This window comes from Phacochoerus africanus, chromosome 4 (assembly GCF_016906955.1).
Source record: "Phacochoerus africanus isolate WHEZ1 chromosome 4, ROS_Pafr_v1, whole genome shotgun sequence".
In the NCBI taxonomy this organism is placed as follows: Eukaryota; Metazoa; Chordata; class Mammalia; order Artiodactyla; family Suidae; genus Phacochoerus; species Phacochoerus africanus.
Genome location: NC_062547.1, coordinates 34,406,956 through 34,419,237, shown reverse-complemented (window position 1 = coordinate 34,419,237; position 12,282 = coordinate 34,406,956). Strand labels below are relative to the sequence as shown.

The following is a 12,282-nucleotide window of genomic DNA, read 5'->3' as shown; positions in this document are numbered from 1 at the left end:
TAAACAGCATGTTTTCTCCACGCCTTGTCCAAGATCCTATGGCACAGCTAAATAAGGTAAATCTTTGAAATAAAATAAGGTAATCAAAACAAAATAATGTAAGCTCTAGAAACAGAACAATGTTTTATTTTCTATGAATGACTTTCAGAGGACCAAGGATGTGGTTGTTTTTACAGTGAATACAGAGGGCCAACATCTACCATCCTTGATAGGTTGGTCTCCTTGAACATTCTTCCTACCAAGGTTAAATAAACCTCCTCTGATATAGAATATCAGAATCTTGAATCAACTAACAATGTTTTAATTACCCTATTTTTTCACATATCAGGGAAGAGTTTCATACCTTCATATTTATCATGTCAGTATACGTAAAAATTAAATGTTTTATTAGTATGCACATATTAAGAACCCTTATTATGGAAATTCCCAAGGTTTTCAACATAGTCTTCCTTCACAAAGGGGAAAATTATGTCATATATATATATAATATATATACTATATTTATATATATATAATATATATAGTATATTTGTATATATATAGTATATTTGTATATATATAGTATATGTGTGTATATATATAGTATATGTGCATATGTATAGTATATGCACATACATAGTATTACACATTGCTATTTAAATGTACAAAAACAAAAGCAGTCATGCTTAAAAAATAAGGTTGTCCTTGCTAAAACTCAATCTACAGGCCATCTAGAACTCTCCATATACTAAAAGAGCTTGATTCAATTCAAAGAAACTTAAGTTCCATAGCACCCAAACGCCCTTTCTGTCTCCCACTTCCTCATCGTAAGTAACCTATGGAAGACTTTATTTTACAGGTAAATCAATAAAAACTTTGGCAATGGTTACATTTCCTAAGCAAAGTTTATCCCGACAACCTAGTCATTTATCCTTTGGCAATAAACACATGTACTATCCACCCACATGAGGAAATATGTTACAGCTTTAAAAAAATTTACAGTTAACATCAACCAACAAATATTGACTTTCTACTACAAGCCAAGCACCATAAGTATGGCAAAGCAAGCACTGAGTTTTTCCCAAGATACTTCTCATTTCTCTTCTTTTAAAGAAGGATAATTCATTAAACATAAAACTTCAATGGAATTTAGTTTTTATATAGGTCAATAAGGTTTATTACATCAATAAAGTTGAAATAAGAAAAAATCCTTTGTCTTAATGCCTCTCTCAATTTCAAGTTCAAAAATGTGGGCACTGTCACCACATTTTTGTAGAGGTGTGACGATAGGCCCTGTTCTTGGAGGAAAGTCATGAGAGTTGAAGACACAGGTGCATGCTGACACATCTAGAGCACAAAATAACAAGACACTTAATCCAGCACTAAGTGGTGAGCAGCAGAGAAGGTGCAGAAGACTGTGGACAAGGAAAACCAGGGAAGGCTCTCTCTAGCAGAAAGGACTCAAAATAGACTGGATAAAGTGGGTAAGATGTAAAAAGTATAGAGAGGAACCATGGCACATACTGTTGGTTGCAACTAAACCCCAATTCACACCCTCCTGGCAGAGCTTGGGTTTGTTCGAACATGACTCAGCCCCATGAGTAAATTCTGGTTGGTCTTGACCAATCATGCTGAGGAAAGAAATTCATACATATACTAAGAGAAATGTCCAGAAGTATAAACAACAAAATATTAACCACAGATATCACTCAGTGGTAAGCTAATGGGTAGTTCTTTTTCCTCTCATCTTTCTCTACATCCAGATTTTAAAAGTTGAGTATCCATGAATTGAATGATCATTTTCTTACAAGGCCAAGTACATCAATGATACAAATATTTTTAGCATCTCTAACATAATAATCTTCTTTTTGATGTATTTAAAGTCCAACAGAGGAAAATGATGAACAAATTCTGAGAAAAAATGCTACAAAGCATAAAAACTTGCATTAAATAAGCATGGCTTGTCGAAGAGTGGACAATACATGAAAGAAATGACTTAGCCTGTTTCCTTGCTAGAAAACTCAATCATGCTAGTAGAATATTAAATACATTTTCACTTACTTGTCGTCAGTACTACTTTAAGTCAAAGAACAAATCATTAGCTTTGATTAAAATAGATACACAAGCCAGCAAAGTGTGATTTCCTTAGCTTCTCTACACCCTCTACACTCCCTACTTGACTTCCCCTTGTTGCTTATGAAATACTGACCTATCAAACCCAAATTCTGAGTCTATCACATGTTTCACTGCCTCTACCTTTAAGCAGCTAAGCACCATAGGACAAAGTTACAGAGCGCTTGTTGGTTCCACTGTAAATTTATATTATCCTATCATTTCAGATTGGCCCAAGTCAACAGACAATTCCCACAGAGTGTCTACTTACTAAATTCTAGTGGGCTGTGATAACTATGGGTTTTTTTTCTCTGGGGCGTGTCTTCCTTTCTCCTTCTACTTCCTCTGGCGGATGTCTTCTCTACTCTAGATGGTCCTAGTGGGGAATCAGTCCAGGATCTAGATTCGACCATATCAATTCAAACGAGGAGAGTAAGTGGTGCAAAGAGGCACAGGAGGTCTGCCTGATCAATCAAAGTCCTCCCAGGACTTTGCTGCTAAAGGCAGCGAAGAAGACTTTATTCATCTTGGATCTCAAAATGCAAAGATGTACATGGGGGCTGAAGTTTATATTTCCCACTATAGGAATGCAGGATATTTGCTACAGGGAAGGACAAAGCTGAGACACAAAAGTAGAGACAATGAGAAGTGGAGAGCATGAGAAAACTCTCAAAACTTTGAAACCCCGAGATCCAGGACACCTGGGCCAACTCCACCTATAGACTTTCTAGTTCCACATGAAACAATAAATCCTCAACTATCCCTCAGCTGGGTTTTTGTCTCTTACACCCGGTGGACTCCTGTCAGATACAGGACATATTCCAAATTTATATACACTCCCCAAACCAGAAACTACCTACTAGCAGTCCCTAAATGCCTGCTTCATGAAGAACTTCTCTGCCCCAAAGTCACTCTCGGAGCCCTCAGTAAAAATGATTCTAAAAAACCTCTTACATTCAAGGTCTTTTCTCATTATCTGGCTGCAGCACCTTTCTCCAGCATGTCAATGTTGATTGTTCATTTCTTGTGAAAAACCTCCCTCCCGCAGCTCCCGGGGCACAGTTCTGCCCTAGTTCTCCTGCTCCCCTGGCACTTGGTCCTCTTCCCACACCCTGATTCAAGTGTTTCCCAATGAGTTGTCTTTGGCTTCCTTCCCTTTCCTTCTGCCCTCTCTCCCTTGGCAAGCTCTTTCAACCTAATGTTTCCAGTAATCCCCTCAAAATAAAAGACTCTAGCATCTAGACTCATACAACTCTCTTCTATAATCCAGGCCCATAAATCTCTAGTCTCAGCTCCCTTACCTATATCTCCAGACACCCATACCCATCTCTCACCTAACTTCAAGATGCATATTCAAAACTGCATGGAGTATCTTCTTTTCTGAAACAATTGCTCTTTCTTATGTGGGCTTTGACTTTGTCAAAGCAACATCCAACTCCTGGCAATCTTAAAATGAAGGGTTACCAGTGACACCCTAGTCATCCCAGCTGAGATGTGCTCTTGATTCTATTTCCATAACATCTTTTGCAGAGTTCCCTCCTCCCTGTCACTGCTTCTCATCTACCCTGGTTCAGATTCTCACCATCCTCACCTGGATAACTGCCATGATCATATTCGTTTGTCTCTCTGCACTCTCTCAGTCCCAAGCATCCTCCCCTCTGCTCTGAGATTATTACCTGGATGGAAGGTCACATCTGAGCGAGTCATTTCCTAGCTCACAAAACTTCCAGAGCCACCCAAAAGTGGACACTCCTCCATCCATCTGCCAAGAAAGGTCCTCAGCCTGGCCTCAAACTCCTGTCATGGTTTCCTTCCCATAATTTCCTTTCAAGAATTCAGCACTAAAACCAAACCAAATACCACAGCATTCCTCCTCCCGGTCCCAGTCTGTCTCCATATCTTTGCTCATCCTCCTTTTTCTACATCTCCCCATGAATAACTCCTACTATCCCTCAGGGCTCTCCTGAAGTGCCAACTCTTTGATGATCCATAATCCTTAATCTTTTTTGCTAGAAGTTATTTCCCTTCTCCTTTGAACTCCCATAACTCTGCTACATCATTCATTTCTCTTGAAGGCAAGAATCCCAATTTAATTCAGCACTGCACATAGTGCTTACCTAACAAAAGTTTGTTTAATCAATGAGTTGTTTAATGAAATAATAAACTCCTTTCCACAGCTACACAGGCAGTCAGATGTGGGACTGAAACCAAGTCCGTTACTCACAAGCTACATGACCTTGGGAGAGTTACCTAACCACTCCGAGGAAAAGCTCAGCCTCCTCATCAACAAAATGACGTATCCAGTACATAGTAGGTGTAATTTGTACAAGATCCCTCCCATTTCTCTTTTCACACTTATTTCCTAATCAGAGACCCCTCCAAATGATACACATGCATCATCAGAGCATCACTACCACTCTGTGAGATCACTATGTATTTCCCCCAACAGCAAACGCAGGGATCTTTGCCACCAAGTCATCCTACCAGACACTAGAAAGCGGGACAAGAGAATGCGTCCCAGAATCTAAGACTTCTCTCAAATATCACTGGAGCAACTGAGGAACTCTTGTTCTTTCTAGGGGAACATTTTTGCAGGTGATAAAGTTCATCTGAGAAGGCTTCATGAAGGGAGTAAAGTAAATGTTAATTGTGTCAAATGTTAGTTTGGAGACAAAGGAAATTCCTTGTAAGGCCTAGAAGAGTGCAAAGTCTGCTACTTTCTCAAGACCTAAACAACCCAGTAAGACTATTCAAGACTACTCCTGCCTCTCGAAGATATGAAAGCCGACAGGATATACTGGACATGGCACTGAACCATGTAGGCCTAATTCTGGTTCAGATACATATACTCTCTGCGGTACTTGGAGTAAGCCATTCATCTATCATCCAGCCTTGATATTCTCACCTACAAAATGGGATGGCTAGACTAGAAACCCTTTTTTTTTTTTGTCTTTTTAGGGCCACACCCTCAGCATATGGAGGTTCCCAGCCTAGGGGTCGAAAGAGAGCTGTAGCCGCCAGCCTACACCACAGCAGCTGGGATCTGAGCCTTGTCTGCGACCTATACCATAGCTCACAGGAATGCCGGATCCTTAACCCACTGAACAAGGACAGAGATCGAACCTGTGTCCCCATGGATACTAGTCAGGATGGGAACTCCGAAAACCTCATTCTAAGAAGAACTCCTTGTTAAGGAGTTTTTCTCTTCAATGAACTTGCCAAAGCCAAGCCCCTTTGATGGTTAGCTGTGGACACAATTAGAATTGTAGATGACAAGGAAGAGATGTCCTCTTAAGCTTCCTTCCAGTCCTGTGCCTCTTGAGGCAATTATCACAGCTCAGAAATTAAGAGGAAGACTTGAATCAGATCAACATGGATTCATATCCTGGATCTGCTATTTACTACATGGCCATAATGAATTTTTTCCCTTTGCTAAAGCTTCTGTGTCCTCATCTATAAATTAAGGGGATAATAAGTTCTATCTACTTCATAGGGATAGGAGTCTTGTGAGCATTAAGCCAGATAATAGGTACTAAGTTTCTAGCACATAATAAACTCTCAATAAATGTCAATTACCATTATTATTTCTACTGTACCCTAAAATAATTTCCCTTGGCCAGACTTGACCAATTGTAATTATATGCAGTAACTCAGAGACCACAAAACATCGTTTTAGAAATTTAGAACAAATTATCAAGACACAGCAACCTGTGGTTCTAAATTGTGTCCTAAACCAGAGGATTTTTTGCTATATTAGCAAAATAGCTATTAAATCTGAATAAGAATTACGGATCAGATGATATATATCAATGCTAGTTTTCTGAGTTTAACAACTGTACTATAATTATTGAAAACACTCTTATTTTTGGAATAATCAATACACTGTTTAGAGGTAAAGGAGCATTATGACAGCAACTTACTTTCAAATGGTTCAGAAAAAAATGTATATACATTTTACATTTACATTGTGTGCATGTACGTGTATGTGTGGGTATAGTTTCACATTTAAGTATTGGCTAAATTAAGGTATTTAAAATTTTCAGTTTTGACCCTCTGTTCAAATATTTACTAGGTCTTTTTTTTTTCTGTAAAGTAAAGCCTCTCTTACAATCAATTGTCCTATAGACCTCCCCAAAAAAAGTACTCAAGAGACCCAATTTTCACTTTCGCACTGTGATAAGCTCCAAAGTCAAAGTACATTTTGAAATGGATGGAATTAGCCTAGTCTTATAGTATGCATTAAACAATAACTGAACAAGTGCCAACAACTGGCAACAGTTTCCACTACTGTTGCAACATCTATGCTCAAAGAAACATCCACGGATTTCTCAGTGGTAGCCTATGGAAAAGGAGTTGGATATTCCTTCTGCTGTTTCTAATTAAGTCAATTTCACAACTCCACATTTCAGCCAGTACCTAAATGGCTACCAATGCCCTGACAGGTCTGAAGGAGAGCCCCAAATAATTATGACAGCATCACATCGAACAACAGATTCTGTGGATGCTACATTAGTATTTTCTAAAAATTTGCCTTTCCTTTTATGTTGCCAACAGAAGAGCATACTGGCCCACTCCAACTCCCATCTCCAAGCAAAACAGCCTCTCCCCAAATACTTGAAGAAAGACTGCAATGTTTAGGAAGTTTAGTGAAATTTACCGTTACTCATTAAATAGCACTTCATGTCGCAAAGCACTTTTACATAAATAATCCCCTTTTCCCTTTACAATAAATCTGTGAAGATCTCATTTTAAACAGTAGGAAACTAAAGAACAGACACCAGGAGACTGTCCCAAGATTTTAGACATATTAAGCATTGAATTTAGGACCAGATCCTATGGTTTTGGATTCCCAGAGGAAGAGGGAGGGAGAAGAAAAAAAAAAAAATCAGTGAATGGCATCTAGTCATTCAGGACAAAAAAGTCCTAGCCATCTCCCCATCGCTCATACTCAATTTAACTCCATGCCTTCAGGATAAAGTCTAAACTTCTCAGCTTTGTAAGCCCCTTAGTGATCTGGCCTGATGTCCTAACATTTCTCTACCCTTCAGTATTCCACATTTCTGTATACTTCAGTTGGAATAGCTAACAACTTCCTGGGTCCTAACACTTATGAAATGTCTACCTCCATGCCTTTGCACATGATATAAGGTTCTTCCCTTACTACGCATCTTCACCTGGCTAATTCTCACGTGTCCTTCAAAACTCAGTTGAAGCTATTCTGGAAAGCTTTTTCCAAATCTGCCAGTCTCAAGTACATAGGTTATTTTAGGCTTCCACTGACCCTGCACACGCTTCCACAGTCTTCACCAAGTGTTGGTTCCATCTTTCCCTCTGGACCCACGTTGACCACAATGATGGAAACACACTGTCCATCACAATAGCCACTAGCCACTAGCCACAAGTGTACTGAGTATCTGAAAGATGGCTAATTCAATTAAAGAACTGGGTTTTTATTATATTTTTTTTAATTATTGTAAATATAGATTTAAATACTTACCTGTGGCTCGTGTCTACAGTACTGGGCAGCATAGCTCGAGACAGACTGTCAACTCCAAGGACAGAGACCACACTTACTTGTCTCTGTACCTGTCCTGTCCTGGTACCCACCACAGGATTCAGGGTTTGTTGAAAGAATAAGTGAACATGTAAATATCTATAAACACTTAAGTACACTAGGAAAGTGATTCCAATCAATACTCCAAGCACTCTGGATTATCATATAAAATTTGTCCAAACTGATCACTTCTTGTTAAGTGTACCTCATTAACTATCATGGAAAAAAGCCCTCAGTAAATCCCTCAATTCTGCTCAGGGCACTTCAGCTTCACAGTCACTCTTAAATGATTTCCAGATGATTTCTGGATAAAGGGTGATGCTGTTTATGAAATATTACAATACTCATGGCAGCATCATTTTGGAATGTCAAACTCAACTCCAGTGTTTTATAAAGAAAAGACATGAGTTTTTTACCCTGCTTCTATTAACCTGGAAAAGAAATTCCCTTGAATGCCTGAAGTATTCCCAAAGTACTAAAGACTATTCCTAAGGATTCTTTAACTATCCGCTCTCCTGACCAAATTCCTTTCTGAAATCCCATACAGTATTTGGAGACACTGTACAGACTTGATTGGATGGGCTTCCCCTCAGCGATAAGCAGAATGTGTAGTGAACATGACCTCGCTACAAAGGACTAAGCAGTCAAATCCAATTTGGTTCCAATTAAAACTTTCGGTTGACAGAATTCATGAGCTTGACATATGCTTGGTCATTTGAGATTTTAAAGAAATCCAAGAGGCAAACTTCACAAGGCAGAGATTAACCAGGATGGACTCCACATCCAGGCGCTCAGTACAAAATCCCTTGGGGTGGAGCTGGCTGCCAGTCAAAAGCGTTGACACAGGTGGTCAGCACACACCGCCCACCCAGAGCAAGGAGAGCCTTTCCCTTCCCTACCCTGTGTGTTTCACGTCCCTGGGTCCCTGGTGGTTGTACGGTGGCTGAATCACCACTCATTAAAGCCCTTTCACTGTATAATTACTTCTGTAAATGGAAACTAATCCTAAAGTCTAGAACTGTAAGTAAAATAAAAAGAAATAGGTAAAGCATCCTCGAGCTTGACTGGAGGTTCACTCCTTCTCCACTTGATTTAAATGTTTAATTAAAAATGAACAGTTGTTTTTTTTTTTACAAAATAATTAATGTTCACGAAAGAAAAACAGGCAAAAAGAAAATAAAACGTGCATTCATTTAAACCCTGTACTGCAAGACAACATTTGGTATTATTAGGCTGCTGCTCCCACACCCCACCCTCCACTTTAGGCACTTTTAACATAGTGAAATAAATATTAGCTAGCATTTCCGGGACACTCACTGTTTCATGCACTGTCCTAAGTATTTAACATCTATTTTAATTCATTCTGTCTTCACCAGGGTACTGCAAGGGAGCGACTGTTGTTATCTGCATCTTAAAGACAAAGAAACTGAACCGAGGGAGGTTAAGGAACTTGACCCAGTTCGCAGGCTTGGAAGTGGCAAATAATCTCTGTCCAGTGTTTGCTGTGGGAACATTATGTGCAACTAAGTAGTGTGGGAAGAAAAATTTCTCCTTAATTTCATTAAATCCCTCACTACTGTTTGAACACTCTGTCAGAAGCAGTGAGCACAACCTGCGTGTCTTATGTTCAGTTCCTGTTCCTTGAGGGGAGGGGCAGAGAGGAGACAGTCACTGACTTGGATCTAATTAATACTCAACAGCTGGCTGTAGGGCACGATCTGGGATATGAATTTAGATTCCTTCAGGGCTCTATCGCTTTGATGTTCCTACCATCAAACTGTCACCTTCCTGCCTCCACATATTACATAAATCCATTAGCTTAGCCATTTTGCGAAGCCTACATTTAACTCCATTCAACTCTGATTTAGGTTTTTGGTGGTTTTTTTTGTTTTTTTTTTTAATCTGAATCCTTAAGCTATATTGGTCCCAATTCCTTTAAAATCTAAAGGGCTTGTTTTGATTATGAATGTCAGGTAATTGTGGAGAGCAAAACAAAATGGAGGTTACTACAGGTGGAAATGGTTAACCATGTAAATGGTCAAATTGGAAGAGTGAGATGTTCAAGTTCAGAAACAGGCTTGAAGTTAAAGGTGTTCTCAGAGACCCTGAAGACATTCCATGTCCTCACCCCACCCCCAAAGATCACCTGTCAACCGTCCAAGGAGACAGTTTTTTGTTCATGCCCACTGAGGTTGTCTGCCTCATCATGACCCTAAAACACGTAGGATTATTCTTTATGGTTGTGTCACCTACATGGCAACTCCTATGGCAACCATGGTAATTACACAGCAGCCTTGTCATCTCAGGTTAACACCGTAATTAACCCATGTCACTGTAGCATTCATGGTTATGACAACTTTGGCCAGCAAGTCCTATGGAAGTAGCATTTTTAGTTCTGGCTTTCAAAAATTACTTCAGCAATCACTTCTTTAAAAAAAAAAAAATCAAGCTTGCCTTCCCATCCCTCCCCCCTACACAAGATTTCCTCCATACAAAGGCCACTGAACCAAGCTGAGTGCCCCGTAAGAAACAGTAGACTATCTCTGTCTTCCAAAGAGAACAGGAGAAACAAACAGAGAAAAACATTTCTGAAAATAATACTTACAGCTCCTCTAGAAAAGGGAAGTTCTTAAATGCATCTTCTGGTAATTGAGTGATATTGTTCATACTGATATCCCTGGAAAACAAAGTTAAGAAGATTGTTAACTAAGTGATATTAGACTTCAAGCACTTAATTCAACAGGAAAAAAAATGATTAGGTACTGAAATTTTATAAAGAAGACCGAAAAATGGGCACCGAAAACAGATGTAGGGATAACCAGAATTTAGCTTCAGAAGGCAACGCTCAGAAAGCCAAAAAGTTAAATCTTTTATTACAAATGACATCCCATCATTTATAATGTACCCAGAGCCTGGGTTTTCACCCTTTAAATATTCTTGGGGGAAAAAAATGTCTCCAACTACCTATAGTGAGTGAGGCAGTGTGGCTTTTTAGTGTGCTGTATTTAAAGGGCTATACCTGATAAAAACAAACAGATACTCAGTACCTAATAAAAGAGATCTGCAGGTTTGGGTGGCTTCTAAAGCCACTGTGTCAGGGATAATAAAACAGGTCCTAACTGTACCCTAGTCGTATTTTTTGCAAAACCTATAAAAGTCCTCCAGGTAAGAGCTGTAAGTAGATTTCATTTTTAGCCTATGAACAGATGCAGGCTACAAACAAGTGCATACATGACAGGTATGCAATCCATTTCCAGTTTTTCCTTAATGAGGCAGCAGAAAGGAGGGTACTCACTTGGTGATCTAACTCGACAAATTGAGTTCAAACCGTTGAAAACAAAATACTTTTTAAAACCATTTCCTTCTTCCCTGGCAGCTGCCTTTTGAACTGACCTGCTCCTTCCATACTCTACTTAATCTGGACCCCATGAAAGAAAGGTTAAGGCAGCCTCACCAAGCACAGTTCCACTAGGCTGTCTGAATGCCTCACGCAGGTGCCCCTGCCTCTTCTCCCACTTTAAAGTCTGTGCTTCAGCCCACAGGTCTCTCCTTTCTAGAAACCATCATGGAAAGTCACATGTGTGACTTTCCCATGACTACATTAGATCTACTGGTCTAAGGAGGCGGAAGAGAAATCAAGCACAACAAAACCCGATGACGGAGTTCCCGTTGTGGCTCAGTGGTTAACAAATCCCTCTAGGAACCATGAGTTTGCGGGTTCAATCCCTGGCCTTGCCCAGTGGGTTAAGGATCCGGCGTTGCCATGAGCTGTGGTGTAGGTCACAGATCCGTTTCGGATCCCGAGTTGGCTGTGGCTCTGGTGTAGGCCGGCGGCTACAGCTCTGATTAGACCCCTAGCCTGGGAACCTACATATGCCACGGGAGCAGCCCTAGAAAAGGCAAAAAGACCAAAAAAAAAAAAAAAAACCAAACCCACTGACAACAATAACACTGTTCTTTACCTCAGTCAGGTAAAATTGTCCTTTACAGGACACCTGGAATAGGTAGATGAGTCCCTTCTCCCCATCTTTCCTCTCACTACCATCTAGAAGTGGAATGTGCATCCCTGCTTACTGGCCTTTCCCAAGGCAGGCTTGGAAAACTTCTTGGTTTGAGAAGAATAAGAATAATTGCAGACGCAAAACAGCAGTAGCAGCTGCAGTGTGGAGAATACTAACCATGTGATAAGACTCAAATCTCACTGTATGAGTGGGAAAACCGAGGCTTACTGGGGAAAAAGAACCTCCCTGAGGCCACCAAACAAGTAGTGTAACCGGAAATGTGAGCTCCAGAGTCCAAGATTGCAACTCCAAACTCTGAGCCTTCTTAAGTATCATTTGAATCCTGCTGCTTTGCTCCAGTGGTAGTCAAGACAGAAAGCAAACCCTCCACTTTACCAAGGTTAAAAAGAGGGAGGGGTACTATCCCCCGAGACCTTGGCACAACCATCAGTGAATCTCAGGGAGAGATCACGTCTGCTTGATGATTTCAAAAAAAAAAAGAGCTATAAATAGCTTGAGCAATTGAAGAAACAAAGTTCTAAAACTTCTCTGGAGAATAATCCTACGACCATAGAGATTCACATACCCTCCAAAACTATGTATCATTGGATACAACTCAAATTCCTTAAAGATAAC

At 39.9% G+C, this 12,282-nt stretch overlaps 1 protein-coding gene across 1 annotated transcript in view; it reads right to left on the bottom strand.

The window, feature by feature from the left end:
- Positions 1–12,282, bottom strand: part of LGR4 (leucine rich repeat containing G protein-coupled receptor 4) — a 108,997-nt gene that overhangs the window by 40,487 nt on the left and 56,228 nt on the right. Inside the window, exon 2 of the mRNA XM_047776112.1 lies at positions 10,251–10,322. Coding sequence (XP_047632068.1) covers positions 10,251–10,322 — 72 coding nt within the window. The remainder of the gene's footprint in view (positions 1–10,250; positions 10,323–12,282) is intronic.